Source organism: Poecilia reticulata, chromosome 5, assembly GCF_904066995.2.
Source record: "Poecilia reticulata chromosome 5, P_reticulata-male-v2, whole genome shotgun sequence".
Taxonomy (NCBI): Eukaryota; Metazoa; Chordata; class Actinopteri; order Cyprinodontiformes; family Poeciliidae; genus Poecilia; species Poecilia reticulata.
The window spans coordinates 28,948,382-28,966,164 of record NC_088834.1 but is presented as its reverse complement, the minus strand read 5'-3'; the positions used below and the strand labels follow the sequence as shown (position 1 = coordinate 28,966,164).

General features: G+C 41.5%; 2 protein-coding genes across 4 annotated transcripts; both read right to left on the bottom strand.

The window, feature by feature from the left end:
- Positions 1-925: 925 nt before the first annotated feature.
- Positions 926-2,544, bottom strand: pdrg1 (p53 and DNA-damage regulated 1). Of its 2 annotated transcripts, none has more exons than XM_081607429.1 (5): positions 2,388-2,544; positions 1,807-1,882; positions 1,581-1,694; positions 1,433-1,513; positions 926-1,308 (listed from the first exon to the last, which is right to left on the bottom strand). In XM_081607429.1, the coding sequence occupies exons 1-5, from the start codon at positions 2,469-2,471 to the stop codon at positions 1,226-1,228; spliced, it is 438 nt and encodes a 145-aa protein (XP_081463555.1). In that variant the 5' UTR covers positions 2,472-2,544; the 3' UTR covers positions 926-1,225. The 2 variants fall into 2 exon arrangements, with proteins under 2 accessions (XP_081463555.1, XP_008408607.1); XM_008410385.2 differs by having other exon boundaries at positions 1,598-1,672.
- A 7,187-nt stretch (positions 2,545-9,731) lies between these two features.
- Positions 9,732-17,141, bottom strand: LOC103465494 (uncharacterized). Of its 2 annotated transcripts, none has more exons than XM_008410388.3 (4): positions 16,760-17,141; positions 16,424-16,508; positions 11,221-11,285; positions 9,732-11,144 (listed from the first exon to the last, which is right to left on the bottom strand). In XM_008410388.3, the coding sequence occupies exons 1-4, from the start codon at positions 16,873-16,875 to the stop codon at positions 9,911-9,913; spliced, it is 1,500 nt and encodes a 499-aa protein (XP_008408610.2). In that variant the 5' UTR covers positions 16,876-17,141; the 3' UTR covers positions 9,732-9,910. The 2 variants fall into 2 exon arrangements, with proteins under 2 accessions (XP_008408610.2, XP_008408609.2); XM_008410387.3 differs by having other exon boundaries at positions 9,732-11,147; positions 16,760-17,138.
- Between the last annotated feature and the right edge of the window lie 642 nt (positions 17,142-17,783).

The window sequence follows — 17,783 nt, the reverse complement described above, 5'->3', positions numbered from 1 at the left end:
TGACTTTCAACTTATTCAGGCATTAAAGGTTTATTATCTTAAGTCTACAGCAAGGTTGGAGAGACAAAAGAAATGCGAATTGTCTAAAAGCATGACAAGTTTTTAATGAGAGAGCCAATTTCCAACAAGCTTCATTGAGTTGGGAAATTGCAAACGTCAAGGGAAAGCGTTAGCGAAATTTAAAATCTATAAGCTCAACAGAGGCCACATCCATCCATCCATCCATTTTCTTGCACCCTTGTCCCTCAGTGGGGTCGGGAGGGGTGCTGGTGCCCATCTCCAGCTAACGTTCCGGGCGAGAGGCGGGGTCACCCTGGACAGGTCGCCAGTCTGTCGCAGGGCAACACAGAGACACACAGGACACACAACCATGCACACACACACTCACACCTAGGGGCAATTTGGAAAGGCCAATTAACCTGACAGTCATGTTTTTGGACTGTGGGAGGAAACCAGAGTACCCAGAGAAAACCCACACATGCACAGGGAGAACATGCAAACTCCATGCAGAAAGACCCGGGCCGGGAATCAAACCCAGAGTCTTCTTGCTGCAAGGCAACAGCTCTACCAACTACACCACTGTGCACCTGGCCAACTGCATATAGGAAGCAATTGTTTCTCAACAGCCGAGAGCCCAGATTCTCTGGACGATGCAAAGCGTAGAACAAGGGGTTGGTTTATTTAACCAGGCTACACACATACAACAGGAAAAGGTATACAAAGCTCCTTACAACTGAAGAAGTTCTTTAAGAAAGCTGCTTCAATAACCCAGCAAAGTTCTGACACAGGACCTGAGGGATGCAGCATCCTTGAGCTGGACGTGGCTTTCCAGAAATCGCCAAACTAAATAAACTTTCACTGTTTTTTCAAGGTAAGACAATTTCGAGGAAAATCTGTGGTCTAAAGATGGACGTGGACACTCAGAAACTCTTACATTAATTCTGTTTTTAATCAGAATGTGGGGAATAAAAAGAGGTTCTATCCAATAAACTCAAAAAATACATTCTTAAATTCAGTATCAAGGCGGCAACAGTCCTAAAAAAGGGTCCAGTCCAAGGCTTCTGGCTGGTTATGAGCCCTGAAGCCTTGGGCTCTGCTGCCCTGTTGCTAAGTATTTAACCTGGAGGACACACGTAGGAACATTTTCACACATATTCACTGCAGGATTTCTTGGATCTGTCCGTCTGTTTGCCAGAGCAGTGAAGAGAAACGTGGCTCCAGCAGGTCACCTCCTCAGGAGGCTGTTGATAGCTTTCAATTCTTCAGCGGACAGTGGAGACAGGTTGTAGCCTATGAGCTCAGGGTTTCCTGAAAACATGAATAAATAAAACTCAGCATGATCATTTCAGACACATAAAACAGCTGGAAGATAGACATAGTCTGGTGAAGCTCCTGCTTATTTACACATTTATACACAAACACTTATTTATACCTTGCATCTCATTGAGACAGTTGACTTTTGCCTTCAGGCTTCTACGAAGATCGCTGATCTCCTTGTCAAGCTGCTCCTGATCTACAGGAGAGGAAACAGTTTAGAGATTTTTTTTTTTTTCGCCTTTTCATTAATTGAATATTTTTACATATTTTAGAAGTTTGCCTTTCTGGATCATCTCTCTTGCTTTGGATTTGGGGAACTTGAGGAACATGTTCCCAAAGCACACCTTGACTTTTTCTGTAAACAACAGCAGACATCGCTGTAAAGACAAAACACTTTCACACCATCTTTACCTGAGCATGTGTGTATAATGTTACACTGTCTGAGCCAAGAGTGTGTGTCTGGAAGTGGGGAAAGCAACAATGACTGACCTGTGTCTGCCATGTCATGTTTCAGAGCGCTCAGCGCCTCCCTGTTCCTGTTCCGCTTCATGTCCAGGTCTATGATCTGAAACATGAACCGTCATTTCACTCAGCAATCATCTATATACAGTGGAGTCCACGTTGTTTTCTATTCGTGTCAAATGCCCCCACTTTGGTCCCAATAGTCCCAAAAACAGAAATGTGTCCCTGCTGCCTGGCCCGAAGTTTGCTCCTACAAACGCGTTCAGTCATCCAGGTTCAGGGTCTTTAACTGATCTGTCCGGAATGCTAACACCACAAGCTAACAAAGACCTACCGATGCTCACCTGGAACCTTTCTGTATTTTAAGCTAAAATTGAAAAACAATGCTAGTGAAAGGTGTCAACAACAGCATCACTGCCGATGTCTTTCCGACTTGATATCATGACATAGCTCCAAAACTGTAAATGTTCTGCTTTTATAAAGGTGCTAATGCTGATGATTGTCACGTTATTAGTGCAGGATGTTAGCTTAAGTAAAAAGATTAGTTGAAATGAGTCTGTCCTCTGTGATAAACGAATTCTCGTTTTATCTCCTCGCGTTTCCGGTACCTGCTGTTTAGCAGTGAGAACATCCTCAGCTGCCTCTTCAACTTCTGTTAAATACTGTAAAACACGCTGAGAACCAGCGTCCATGTTGGCGGTGTAGCTCCAAAAATACGTCCGGCCTGAAACTATTCACACCGCTCCACAGAGCCGGTCAAACACTGGCGTTCGGCAATCAGAGGCTCATTACCGCCATCTACTGGCCAGGAGGGTGGAACCGTCACCTCACGAGACATTGCTTTTAATATGATTGAACATAAAATAATATTTAATAAATTGGAACATTATCCAAGTTCATTTATTTAAGTAACTTTGTTCACAAAGTGAAACATTGTATAGATTCATTCTACACAGATGTTTTCCGACCTTTATTTCTGTTAGCTAAGATGATTTTCAGCTTACAACTGGTGGTGTTGAAAACATGACATTCAAGATTAGAATATTACACCAGACCATTAAAAATATTTCAACACAGAAATGTGGGCTTCATGAAAAGGTTCTGCTTTTATAAAGGTGCTAATGCTGATGATTGTCACGTTATTAGTGCAGGATGTTAGCTTAAGTAAAAGTAAGTGTTTTTATCAAACAAGCCTCACCTGAATGCCTCCTATTCTGGTTGAATACGGCAGTGACACAAAACATTCAAAATCGCCACATACTAGGGTTGCCACCTTTCAGAAATCAAAATAAGGGACGCCCACCACGTAGTGTCACCCTACTTTCATGGGGCGGGATGGCCGTGTGATGGAGACCAGGGGTTCCGTCCCATATTGATTATTTATATTATGTTATTTATTTACAGTCCAAATGTGTTTTGTAATAGTTCTTCATTTCAGTTGCATTGTGACATTTAGTAAACATTGTTTTTGGGTAGGGAGACTGGCCATCTTTCCTGTTCAGAGAATGTGGGGGGGAAATGTCAGTTTGTTTCTGATTTAGATTGGTTCAATTTGAGTTAACTGTTTGAGTACTTGCCTTTCTGGGTGTGTCTCAGCCAGGTGGAGCAGAAAGGGAGACGAATGCTCCTGGAGCATACCATTTTCCATTAAGAGGGGTAATACTCTGAGATTTATATTTAGTGCATTTACTTTTTGATTGACCTTAGAGTAGTTAGTTTTAATCATTTGCATGCATGTAAATATTTTGATCATGTATTGTTTGTTAGGTTTGTGTAAGTAGTGTTTGTTTCTTGTTTGTCATTTTTTTGATCACCCCTTTACCTGGTGTAAGTGTTGGAACTTGCCTCAGGTGTAAATGTAAGCTGCTTTGTTTCACTGGAGAAGGGTGTTGGTGTAATGGTGACCAGGAGCGCCCAAATAAATCCACCTCAAAGACATTTTGTTACCTCACTTCCTCCCTACTGAACGCAGAGCCTCCGCCGGTCAAAGTGACAGGCCGCTGCAGCGATAGACAATATTTATGGGAGTGTTTTTGTTTTTTAAAAACGATTTAGAGGGGGTGCTGTGATGGCCCAGGGGCAAAGCACAACCCACATATTGAGGCCTTAGTCATCGTGGGGGTGGTTGTAGGCCGCATGTCTTCCTCCTTTCTCATTACCCACTTTCTTTTCAAATGACTTATAAATTAAGGCAACTATACCCAGCAAAAATAAATAAATAGTGTTCCAAAGAGCAATCATTCCTACATAAAGTACTCCAAAATTGTACTCCAATCAGAGTAGGATACCTTAAACATGTTTAATTAAGCAAGTGTAAAATTATATTTGATAAACTTCTCAAGTACTGAGTAACTGATGATAACACCTAATTTAATAATCAAAATGTGTCCTCAGACAGGGCACTCTGAGATTTCTTCTAAACAAGATGCTAACACTTTCACCTCCCCAAATCATGAGGTGAAATGTGAAATGTTTTGTGCAGTAAGTTGAACGCATTCCCTCAGGAAAGCTGCAGACGGGCACCAGGAACACCCTGATTACTCCCATTAGGCGGTGATAAAATTGGGTCACATCTGAGTCAAAACCTCCAGTTCTTATGAACCAGAAGCCAACTTCAGTATCAAAGCAGCTGCCAGTTCCTGATGTTAGTGATTAAAGCAAAATTTGGTATCAATTCAATAAAAACGTATTTCTCTCCCCCCCTACTCAGAAACTGAACACAATCAAATTAAGCTTCAGGATAAAGAATGTTTATTTATTATTACAGCTCCCTCAAGCCAAGAACCACAAAGTGATTTACTGTAATATTAGCACAGAATATTAATCAGGAGGAAAATCAATCAACATAGCACAAAAATCAAAACTAAATAAATCAAAAATAATATTTAGCAGTCTTTTAAAGGAATCAACAGAATCCAGACAGATTGAAGCAACATCTTCAACAACCTCTAAACATCCAGCTGGTGGATTTATTATAACTCTATAGAAACACCATCAGCCTTTGGCCAGAAGGACTCAGACCACAAGAAACCCTCAGAGGGACGTCATTTAAATGGGAAAATACTTTTGAATCAGTTAGCCATCAAATATGTTCTATATTTATTATTATTATTATTATATTATTATTATTATTATTATTATATTATATTATTATTATTATTATTATTAATAATAAAATAATAATAATAATAATAATAATAATAATAATCTTTATTCCACAAAATTCCATTGGCAATGTTTATAAGACAACCCTCTTTTCTGATTTAGAAGTGAAATTACAACTTTTAGACACAGATTTGACTAAACAGCTGCTGTCTAACATAAAGTTTGATGAATAGTTGTGATTCCTTCTGATGACTATAAGACCTGCTGTAAAAACATATTCAATAGAATCTGTTGATTAGACATATCAGAATAGATTCAAGCAAATATTTATTTTTGATTGGAGATGATTGGATAAGTATAACATTCGTTGGGTTTACTGATTTATGACAGAAGCAGAAACACTCAGATCAGATCAACTGTTTCCTCCTCACATGGTGAACAGCAGATGACCGCTGAGGTTGAGTGGTTATTTTCATTATCAAACCAATTTGTTCCAGGCCAAGACTCACAGAACCTGGTCTCCCACCTCCAGATTCAGTGTAATACTATTAGAGGAACTTGAGAAACCATTTGTCTGATGCTCATGCATGAATGTTCTCACTCATTTCTGGTAATCACGCTCCAACAGGATTTGAATCTCCAGGTAAGCCTACATGTAGCTCAAGTTAGGCTCCTCTCACAGGTGCAGTGAAATACCTGCAGAACATTAGTTGATGCCTTAGATGGAATGAATATTTGCAGCATCAGAAGGACTAACTGATATTACCTGTTTCTTTATTGTAGGCATTTCCATGTTTGTCACCACATACTTGAGGCCAGAGTAGTGAAAGTGTTGAAGGGTCCAGAGTGACAGTAGTTTGAGACAAATAAGCTGAGAAGCCACCTGAGTGCCTGAGAGAAACAGATTAATTCAAATTTATGTCTAAATGTCCAAGACATTTTAAATGACCAGAAGCTGAATTCATATATGTATTTTTATATTTCTGCTAGAGGTTGGAGATGATTTTCAAGGTTACCTTCCAGTTTCCCATTCAGCTTTTTGATCTCAGCCTCTTGACTCTCCAACTTTGTTGCTTGCTCTGAAAACAAAAACACAAATCGGTTTCAATTCTCAGAGAAAAAAATACATTTTGTTTAGATTTCTGTCATTGTCTCATCAAAACAAACAATGTTTATCTAAAATGATAAGCACAATTCTATACGTGTCCTAAACCCTGAATGTATTTTTATATTTCTGCTAGAGGTTGGAGATGATTTTCAAAGGTTACTTTGCTGCTGCTCCTTCAGCTTTTTGATCTCAGCCTCCAGCTTGGTTTCTTGGTCTGAAAAACAAAATAAAACAGAAATCGGTTCTATTTTCTAAAACGTTAAACTTTTCTGGGAACCATGTTAAGGTTCAGTTCAAAAGACAAAAAAATTCTCCGTTTTATATGTTGATAAACTGACATTAATATGTGTTGTAGATGTTGCCATAGTGATATATCTGTTTGCTGGTTTTTAACCATCAATAATATTGGGGAAAAAATGTCCACAGCTAAATTTCACCTTCATGTAGATGACACCGTTATTTACAGGCATCCCTCTGCAGCTCAAAATTGGTTATGTGAATGAAATCAAAGTCATGCTTTTCAAAAATCCCCATTGGGTCTCAACCTGAGTTACGACAACATGTAATTTTGTAATTTCCCTTTGGAATTAATAAAGCATTTTTTATTTGAATTGAATTGAATCTGTACATTTGTCAAATGTTCCCATAACAATTTCAAAGATACTAACAGCATACCTGCATTCTCCTTTTTTAAGTTATCAACTTCACACTTCAGTTTGGTCAGTGAGGCAGTCATCTCTCTCAAAACCTCATGGATTTCCTCTGAAGAAGACTCATGGTCTTTCGACTCAGCTGGCTGATCCGTGGACACGGATCCGACCAGCAGCAACATCAGGTAGAACAGAACGATCTTCATCGTGTCTCAGGTAATCTGCAGACTCCAGGTGTGTCTCCTGCAAACCTCATGAAGGTTTATATAACACTGTTGGCGGGTTGGATCCTGGGGGAGGACACAGCTAAGGTCCAGCCTCCAGACAGCCTGTAACACTGTATTCATCACAAAAGAATAACAACTCTAGAACTTGTTGATCCATACATAGAAAGCAAAACTGTTATTTTTTTAGTCAGACAATGTGTGAATTTGATGACCGAGATGTATTTTTTATTTTAGTTTCATCCAAAAGAAAAGCAGGTGTTACTATTTATCTTTGATTTTATTATCATGAACCATTTTAATTGGTTTGTCTCCTGTAAATGATATGGTAAATGGTTTTACCATACCATACAGGCTGCCATGCCACCACTAGCAGGCAAGGTGGGTGAATTGTCTTCACCAAGGACATAATGACAGAGGTGGGTGGAGTGGAGATTGATCCAGCCAAGAAGGAACACGGTCCCCCGGAACAAAGATCTGCCAGAGGTGGGAGTTGAAGCTGCGTCTCATGGGAGACTCTACCAGAGGTTCCCAGCAGGCTCTCATAATACATGTGGGCCTGCCAGGTCTGACTGGCATCATCCCTTACCACCGTTCACTCATCACCCAACCACACCTCTTCAGGTCTCACAAGAAGACCTAAATATCCTCTCTTTCACCGGGATAATCCCCAAAGTACAGGCTCCAAGATGGGGGGCAGCAAGTATGCCTTCTCCTGCCTGACCTCTTTGGCCCCTCCTACAGGTGATAAGCCCATGGGAAGGGAAACCCATGTTTCCTCTTTGAGCTGTGCCTGGCTGGGCTCCATTGATTAAAGCCCGTCCACCAGGCCTGACACCAGAGTGGGGCTCCAGTGGCCCGCATCCGGGCGAGGGAACACTATTTCCATTGGGTTTACTCGTCATAAGGGGTTGTTGGGCTGCACTTTGTCTGGTTCCTCACCTAGGACCTGTCTTTCTTGGACCCTGACAGCACAGCTCTTAGGATCAGTGGGACACTCAAACCCCTCCACCATAATAAGGTGTGACTTGGAGCAAAATGTATATTGCTTTTTATGACATGCTCCACAATGATCTTGATCTTTTCGACTTTAGTTGGAGTGAATATCATTGTCCAATGAGAGACTGGGTAACTAGGCTTGGAGTCTCTTCTGTTCTCTTTTTCATTAGAATTGGTTTCAAATAAAACCATATAATTTTTCTTCAAAGGCAGTCTTGGTAATAAGAGTGCCCCACTATGATCACAAACTGGTTCATTTTCTGAGTCCGAACTGGCACTTTGTTTACGTGAGAAAAATTACGATAACATTTTCTTTGGAGATTTAGCGCTCTCTGCACGCCCACAGAATGCTGGAAAGATACAGTGGAATCTTTGAAATCAACTTTATAACATCTTCTTCAGATTCACACCCTACCAGAGATTTAACAGCAGCACTATGCCCTGTGTATCTTACTCTAAAAACTTTAGCACCTAAAAGGAATACAAACTTCTGTAATTTGATCATCAGTATCCGTCTGTGTCTTACACTAAAAACCTTAACACACCTAAAAGGAATACAAACTTCTGTAATTTGATCATCCATATCCGTCTGTCTCACTCTGTAAACTTTAACACACCTAAAAGGAATAAACTTCTGTAATTTGATAATCAGTATCCCTGTGTCTTACTCTAAAAACTTTAACACACCTAAAAGGAATACAAACTTCTGTAATTTGATCATCCATATCCCTCTGTCTCACTCTGTAAACTTTAACACACCTAAAAGGAATAAACTTCTGTAATTTGATAATCAGTATCCCTGTGTCTTACTCTAAAAACTTTAACACACTTAAAAGGATTACAAACTTCTGTAATGTTGCCATTGTTGTAATTCATTCAATGCATACAAACTCTTCATATCAGTACAGTTTTCTTGTTCTGCATACATTATAAAATAGTATATCACTTAGCAACCAACAGCTGTGCAATGGCAGAAAATGACTAACAAAAATAAACCAAATGGAAGTTTGGTTGTCAGAGATTTTCCATCTATTGCTCCTAGCTGGCTCGCCAACTTCTATGATAGACCTTATTTGACTGATTTATGGACATAGATACTCTGGGTACATTTCAATGAAGAGAAGAGGAATAACAACACTAGAACACCTCCTCATTTTTATTTTATAAAGACATTGTGGTATTTATTACAACACACAGACATATCATCTTCTCTTATGAATAATCCAACCAAATCAAAACGATATGAACAGGTTCAATAAAATACTGATAAAATTATTAAATTACAAACTTTAAAAGGACTGTTTACTTAAAAAAGTGTACGATTTTATACACTAGATCAGCGTTTGATTCACTTATTATTAATAATACTTAGCTTTTGTCCTGTTTGCCCGTGTACGCCTGCATCTTACTCATAGCTCGAGTGGGCGTCGCACACCACCCACAGTTTGAGCTTGTACCTGGCTGGCTTGTAGCGCATGTACTACATGAATGCCTGAAGGATGAGTTTGAGAACATATTTTCAGTAACATAAACGAGAGGCACTTAAACAAAGATGACCCACAATGCTTTTATGAAATGCTGAGTGAGGTTCCTATACATACATACGTACGTACGTACGCACGCACGCACGCACGCACGCACGCACGCACATATATACACACACACCACACACACACACACACATACACATGTGCCGTGATTGAAAAAAAAAAGATATCGTCCCTGCTTTGTGTTGGTGCCACAAAGACACATTTTGCTTATTTGTGCAATGTGACAAAATATAAAATGCTTCAGGAGGTATGAATACTTTCGTAAGGCAGTGTAGCTTATGGATAAAAACATATTTTAAAAAAGAACAACTAAACCTTTAGCACCTCCATCTTTTATTGATGTTCATGTAAACATTCAACAAACATCACGTTGTGTTTGTGATGATGCTAAAAATGAGTCATTAAATAATTTCTGCAGCTGAAACAGACATGTTGATCATCTGAATGATCATCCGGAGATGATCAGGTCTCTAATTGATGGCAGTATGTGAGCTGTCATGTAACAAATTCAACCTGTTTGGACCTGGTCGGCTTCTGGACGCGGGGATGTCTGGAACCAGGTAAACAAACACTAAGTCCAGTGACTTCCTGTTCCGTCCAGCCAGCGACTTTGTCCCGCTCTTCTCTTCCTGTTCTGCTCTCAGAACTGCTCCGGCTCGTCTCTGACCTGTTTAAGTGCTTCCCTCCACCTCTCCTCTGTTCGGAGAGCTTGTGAGTCCTCTTCCTTAGAACTCCCGCTGTCGAGCCTGGCTCATCACGGCCCCTATCAGAGGAATGGGTCCTTCCTGGACCAGCCTGGATGGGATTTCGGATGTTTCCTGAAGCCTGCATCCTCTTCAGGTAGCTGCTGGCGCTGGTGGGGCTGATGGATCTCTGGGTTCTGAGCCTCCTGTCTGAGGAGTGGACCCGGCTCTCACTATAGCTCCTTTTGGGGTGCGGCAGGGGCCCTCTGCTGCCATCCAGACTCAGTCTGGACAGATGGCTGTGACTGTGGATGGAGTGGCAGCATGATGTGCTACAGCTGGAGGAGCAGATCCGGCACAGACCACTAGTACCACCGGCCAGCAGGGCGGAGTGTCCGGCTAGTGAGGACAGGAAGGAGAGAGGGAAGCCACGCTGGCACTGCAGGATGCATTTGGGAGAGCTGAGGCGAGTCGGGGCTGGGGCCGCAGTGCTGGACCTCTGGCAACTGGACGTCCCTCCTGGTACGTCCTGCGTCCCATGCTCCGCCTGAACTGTCTGGATCTGGTGCCACTCCAGCTGCAGCAACCTCTCCAGGTACCGCTCCAAGGGGCCCACGGGCCGGAGTCGGAAGGCCCCTCTGCCCTCCGTGTTGCAGAAAACAGCCAGCTGACTGAGGCTCCATGAATTAAACGGTGGAGGGAGGAAGTCTGGGAAGTCCCGTCCTCTGACCGTCCGGCAATGAGATGGGGCGTCTCCATCCTCCACCACCTCGGGCCTGAGCTCCAGTCGCGGGGCGAGGGGACGGGAAGACAGGGGGAGTCTTTCTGACTCTGACAAGTCTGTGTCACTGTCCTCCTGGGGGGAGAGCTCCTCCTGCTGGTCAGGACTGGGATGAGGCAGGCCGTGGTCCAGGAGGGCTGCTGTGTGTTTGCTCGCCCTCAGCTCTGTGTGTGTGTACTCCCTGTTCTCAGTGGCCGATGACACCTTGATCTTCATCCTGTCTTCCTCAGAGGCAGCTGGATAAAGCATGGAGGTTCCCTGAGCGCTGCTGGAAACAGGAAGGCTGATCATCTAAACAGCCAAAGGCAGAATAACAAAATATAATCCAACTATTGCCTCACCTGTACAGTGGAGCGCTGCATTTGGTCGAGGAAGTGTTAGACTTGTGTTTCCTTCTCTGTGGTTTCTGTGAATATACAGAAAAGTCCCAAATAACTCAGACCACTGACAAATTTAGGTTTGAAGTAACTTTTCAATTAGACCAACAAGTTTCTTATGACAGGATCTAAAGATCTAAATGGATAAGTTACAGGGGCCAGTTAGCCCAACGTCTAAAGGCAGGAGAACACTGGAGTATGCAAAGAAAGGCATTCAAGGGAAACCAAACAGACTCCGCGTGGTCCCCAAACTACGGCCCGCGGGCCAGATCCGACCCACCTCCACATTTGGTCCGGCCCCTTGAACAATACCAGAGAGCATTTAGATTTTTTTTCATATACCATATTTTCCGGATTACAAGCCGTTTATATGTGGATTTTTCTTCAACCATCAGGGGGCTCTTTAGCAGGAAGTGAATCATTGGAAGTCTGGTTACTTGCGCGCCAACATTGAGCCCACAAGCAGCAAAATGAGTAAGTAACAGATCAGATGTCTTTGGAAAGTTTCTTTGCAAAGGGGAAAAGGCCCAGAGAAGAGACAGGAGAATGGATTTATCCCGGACCGGTAGGTGAGTCCCACATTACAAGCCCGCTCTGCGTAACATGCGGCGACCGGCTGCTAATGAGGCAATGAAGCTTCAAGCTGCTTTGCCACGCAGAGACCAAGCACACTGTGCATATAAGCAACACTTCGGGTGTTATTGTCTCTCATCACTCTCAGATAGGATCGTCTCGTTGCAGAGAAACAAGCTCAGGGCTCCCGTTAGTCATTATCGTGAGTTAAAATTTTCACGAAAGTAAAATGTTTGTTTTTGTGGCACTTCTGTATCTTATTTTGAAGAGATATATAAACGTTACCATAGCGACCAGAGTGAGAGCGTTTGGGCAGTGGTCAAGAGGAGATGAGTAGAGCTTGTGAGTCTTAAGTCTGGTTTAGACGGCAAGATTTAAGAATTGTCGGCCGATTCTCCAAACATCTGTGACCACAGAGCTGATAAAAGTACAACAGGTTCGATCGGTTTGTGTTCAGCCACACGGCACGAACCGATTCCAGTCACGAACATTCCGATTCCAGAGGATAATCCAGTAAAAAAAAAACAACATAGCGGGAATTTAGAATAAGCAAACACGGATGATGTTGTAGAAGCAGTAGTGATAGTTTGTAGAGTCATTTTAAGAGATAAAAGATGTAATAAAAAAAAAGGGCGGTGGATGAAAGACGACGGGAGCAGCCACTCTATTTGCTGTACTATGATTTGGAGGTGATTGTGTTTTTCCATAGTTAACATTTTTAACTGAATAAACAATAATGACTTTTTAGATTTAATAATAAACATTTCCACATATCGGGGCTGCACAGTGGCGCAGTTGGTAGAGCTGTTGCCTTGCAGCAAGAAGGTTCTGGGTTCGATTCCCGGCCTGGGGTCTTTCTGCATGGAGTTTGCATGTTCTCCCTGTGCATGTGTGGGTTTTCTCCGGGTACTCCGGTTTCCTCCCACAGTCCAAAAACATGACTGTCGGGTTAATTGGCCTCTCTAAATTGGCCCTAGGTGTGAGTGTGTGTGTGCATGGTTGTTTGTCCTGTGTGTCTCTGTGTTGCCCTGCGACAGACTGGCAACCTGTCCAGGGTGTACCCCGCCTCTCGCCCGGAACGTTAGCTGGAGACGGGCACCAGCAACCCTCCTGACCCCACTGAGGGACAAGGGTGAAAGAAAATGGATGGATGGATGGATTTCCACATATCATCTCCGATATCCACCAGACTCTCAGTTGCACAATATGTCCGCTGTTTGGGATTCCCCTCTGTTCTTACGTCACTGCGCTTTTTGATTGGCTACCTGCCACATTCAACAGAACATATTCTCGTTCCCGGTCAGGGAAAACCCCACAAGTTGCGATAAATGGGCCAAGACAACCCAAATAGGGCATATTCAGTATTTAATGGGAACACCAACATGCAGAAGCCTTATCTGACTGTTTGTCCCCCCACACCCTCTAAGCAACAAAATGTCCAAGTCTTGACGGTCCACGGTAATAAAAAGGTTGGGACCACTGATTTAGCACGTGCTAGTAGCAGACACGAAGGATCAGCACTTTTACTGTTACTGTTACCGTTCGGAAACTACCGTAATCAGTTCTGTTAAATCTTGGCAACTTTTTCTTTTTCAACCATAATAAATGTGATATTAATTGAACTGTTATGAATCAAATTTTGGGTGTCCGCCCCCCTCTTTGGAAAAACGGACTATAATTCTTCCTGGATTATTTCTGTGAAGAACCCAGAGAGAGTTATTTGATTGCACTTTCTGGAAAACAAAATATTTTTACATTTAGGCACTCCTGCAATCGTCACACTTTTTCTGTTACAAACTGACTCCGGCCCCCCACCAGAGAAGGAAAAAGTTATGTGGCCCTCAGGAAAAAGTTTGGGGACCCCTGCCCTAGAGGTAAACAAAAACCCAAACGGCAATACTGAGTCGTCAAATCATTACCATCATTTCATCCATTTGCTTTACCTTCCTCTGCTTGAGAAATTATATAAGAGGCAACGTTCTCCCTGGAGAGGTCAGAGTTCACCCTGAACAGGTCCCAGTCTACAGTCTGCACAGGGTGAACCTGCTGCTCTGTTTAGAGTAGCGGTTCTCAACGTGGGCGGCACCGCCCTCCAAGGGCGTTCAGAGGACAGCAGGGGGCGCTGACAGACATTTTTACAAAAGGGGGTGCTGGGATGCCTTTGGGGGGCGTTTGGTCGAAGGTAAACGCACAACAATTCCAGTTTAGACTTTGAGCAACTTGGTAAAACTGTATTGTGTAACATTAAATCATGCTTGGCTGCAACTGTATCGATGGCAGCTCTTCTTCTACAGTGTTTGTTAGCTTCTGTTAGCTTCTTGGCGCAGCTCCGTTCTCCTGCTACTGGTAGCTAAAATCACGATACCCTCACTGTGTATCCCTCTGAAAAATGAACCCATTTAAATAAAGAAATCCCTCCATGGGTGATACCACGATAGAGAGCGTTCATTTTATAGCGTTAACACCGGTGCTGTAAGTGGTCCGGTATGAAACGGGGTGATAGAACAACACAGCACTTTTAAATTTCAATAATCAGAATGCAGAAATTGTTTCCGTTGTTTTAAAAGGTTTATGTCAGTCTGCCTTTTCCCCATCGATACGCTTCCCGACCGCCCTGCACCTTAGGGGTTAAAAAAAAAAGACGTTCACATTGCGCAAAACTCTGAAACAGGAGAAGCGGGACATAAAACGGAGCGACGAACTAGATGTGAATTATGGCATAAAAACAGAGAATCCGACGCTGAACAGTGAAAAATCAACACATGATGTGAAACATGACGATTAGGCGGCGCAGCAGGTGATGAGTGAAGATTACTGATGGTCAATAAACGATCAAATAAATCTAGCAACTCGAAAGAAACTAAAGTGGACATAAACCAAGAGATAAACTAATCAAATGAAACTAAATGGAAATGAATGACGAACAAAATGCAAGAATAAACTAAGAAACTAAAGTAAATACAGAGGAATAAACTGGTATGGAAAGACCATTCGAGCAATAATAAATAAAGAGAACTTTATGTCAAGAATAAACAGACACTATTTCCAGATAAAAGGTAAAATAATTTGTTGAAGTGCCATGGGTTTGTTGAGACCACATCTAGTACTGATGAAATAATATCTTACAGACCATAACAGTAAATAACTGATAACTTATTTATGTTTTTAATTAGATTTTATATATTTATTCAATATTATTTTTCATGTCAGTGTTAATGTCATGAGGCTGATGACTCCATGACACTTTCAATTTGACTCATTAGGATTTGATTAAGAACCAGATTTGTTCTTTGTAATTTCTGTCCAGTAAAACTATTAATCTATAAATCAATAGACAGGTCTATATAAAGATATAATCCATGTTTCTGTCTCATATTTGTATGGCATTAAAAGGATCTGGAACTTTTGTTTTTCCACTGAAAGCTCTGGTTTGCACAATAAATGCCATGTGGGTGAAATTTTATGGATGATACTCTGATGTCCCATTCTCCTGAAGGCAGCACAGAGCTGCACCACCAGAAACCGACAAACACTGATGAGAAGAAGATGTAGTAGTTACAGTTCTATCCATGTTTAATGCTGCAGAGCTCAGTCGTTTGCAAATAGATCAAAGTTTAAACTGGCATATTGAACATCTTTTATCTGCTCATTTTGTGGAAGATTTAACAACTAGAAAATGACACAGAATAAGAATATTTTTCCACTCTGATTGGCTGCTGTTAGGCCTAAAAATTTTAACTTGAATGTTCATTGCATTTTTCGTTGACACCTGTGAAAATAATTTCTATTCATATGGCTTTTCTGTTCTCTGGGAAATCATTTTTGATGATAAATACAGAAACAAGCATAAAATCAAAACATCTACAATAGTGATAGTAATATTAATAATAAAATAATAGTCAGTGCAAAGTAGCCTGCAAATTCTTTGGTGGGGGGCGATGAGGGACCTGGATAAAGGCTGGGGGGGCGGGGGGGGGCTGCTGGCCCAAAAAAGGTTGATAAACACTGGTTTAGAGGTCATTCAACTAGAAGTGCTATGAGAGCAGATCTTTTAACATCGAAGTTCTGAGGTTAGCTTATCTTCAGTTTGTTGACGCTGTCAGCGAGGTAGTTTCAAGCAAAGAGTAAAAGGAGTACATTTTCAACAAAAACTCTGAAATTTTTAGGTTAATCCCAGAAATGTTCCAAAACAAGTAATTTTCTGAGCTCCAAAGTCAAAAATTTGAAGACTTTTAAATTGTTGACTTTTGAAACTGAAAATTTCCAAAAATCAAAAATGTTCGACTTTTCAAACTCAGTGTCCGATTTGTTTTCTAGATCAAGCTCAAAATTCCTAACTTTTTTCTCTCTCGCAAATTCAGAAATATCTTTGTTCTTCTTTGTTTTTAGAGAATTTCTGAGCTTATTCCCAGTTTCTGAGTATTTTTGGCAGAAATGTACCCTTCTCTTATTTATGGGTACATATGCGGGAGTCTTTGTTTTTCCTAAAAAAAAATTTAACTTCGTATGTTATTATTTATTAGCATTAGTAGTAGCAGTAGTAGTAGTAGTAGTAGTAGTAGTAGTAGTAGTAGTAGTAACCGTGATCACCCACCTTCTCATGGTTGTTTTCCTGACTCTGGATCGGGCACTGCGGTTGATTAAACTTCCTTTGTGACTGCCTCCTCCCCATCTTAGTCCTTAAAAATTACAGAGCACCAGAGGAAGTGAATTATTAGATTCCAGTTACACATACACCAGAAAAAAACAACAAAAAAACATGGCCGTCATCCGTGTTTTTCTTCTAGCATCCAGGATTTAATTTTATTATTATGTCAGACCAGCAGCAGACAGCAGCCGTTAAGCAGGACAACAGCAGACAGCAGACCCCTCCTCAGCCTCCTCCTGCTGTTCAGCATCGCTAATATCAATAATGATGTCAGGAACCCACCCGGCCACATTGGGCCTGCTGGTGCTTCTCGGAGCTTTCTTCTTCCACTCCCTGTCACCGATGCAGAGCCTCTCCACGCAGCGCTGCGCTACCCGCTCCTGCAGGATGCTGCCCATCCCCGTTCTCAGAAGGCACCAATGGAATGAAGTAGAAATGGCGGCAGGATCATGAGCGGGGGGTCCCCGAATCACGGAGCGCGCCCTGTTGTTAGTCTTACATTAATTCAGTTACCGTCCGGCAGAGGGCGCTGTGGCGCTGCTCTCCACTGAAACCACTGAGAGTCTGACCAGACCTGTGACGCCTCTGTTGTTCCTGTGACAGGTTCTGTCCGTTTCTGGGTCGGTCTGTGTTGGTGTCTCTACAAGCGCCGACCTTGTGAAGCTGACCTGAAATATTGAATGAGCTTTATTTCACGTGGCCCTAAGAAATATTCAGTTGGGTAGTAAGTAATGTTCACTAACTTATTCTTATAAATAAAATAAAGTAAGAGTTTTAAAATGTACTTTTAGGAGTATTTTTGCCACATTGTTCTTTTACTCGAGTAATTTTATTATTAAGTATTGCTGCTCTTATTTGAGTAAAAGTTCTGGATTCTCTACCAATTTAATGAAGAACAAACCAAATAAAAATCACCAGATACAGACACACACCTGCCGTTTTTGTTAAAGTTGCAGACGTGTTTTTTATTGAAAGAAACTGATTTTGAAAAACTATTTATTTCACCTGATTTTGTTATTTATTTCTTACTTATATAAATTATTGTTGTTTTCATCTTTAAAATGCAAAATTTAAATTTATATGTCGATCCATCTGGCTATTTAATTTCTAAATATTAATTGATTGATCATTTGATCAGTTATTCAGTGCTTGAGTAGATTTTTTTTTACCAATTTTTTTCTTTTTTTACTCTTACTTGAGTAATTTCTTGGACAGCTACTTCTTACTTTTGTTTGAAGTAGCACTACTTTTACCCGAGTACAATTTTTGGGCACTCTGCCCACTTCTGGCAATATTTCTGTGTTAA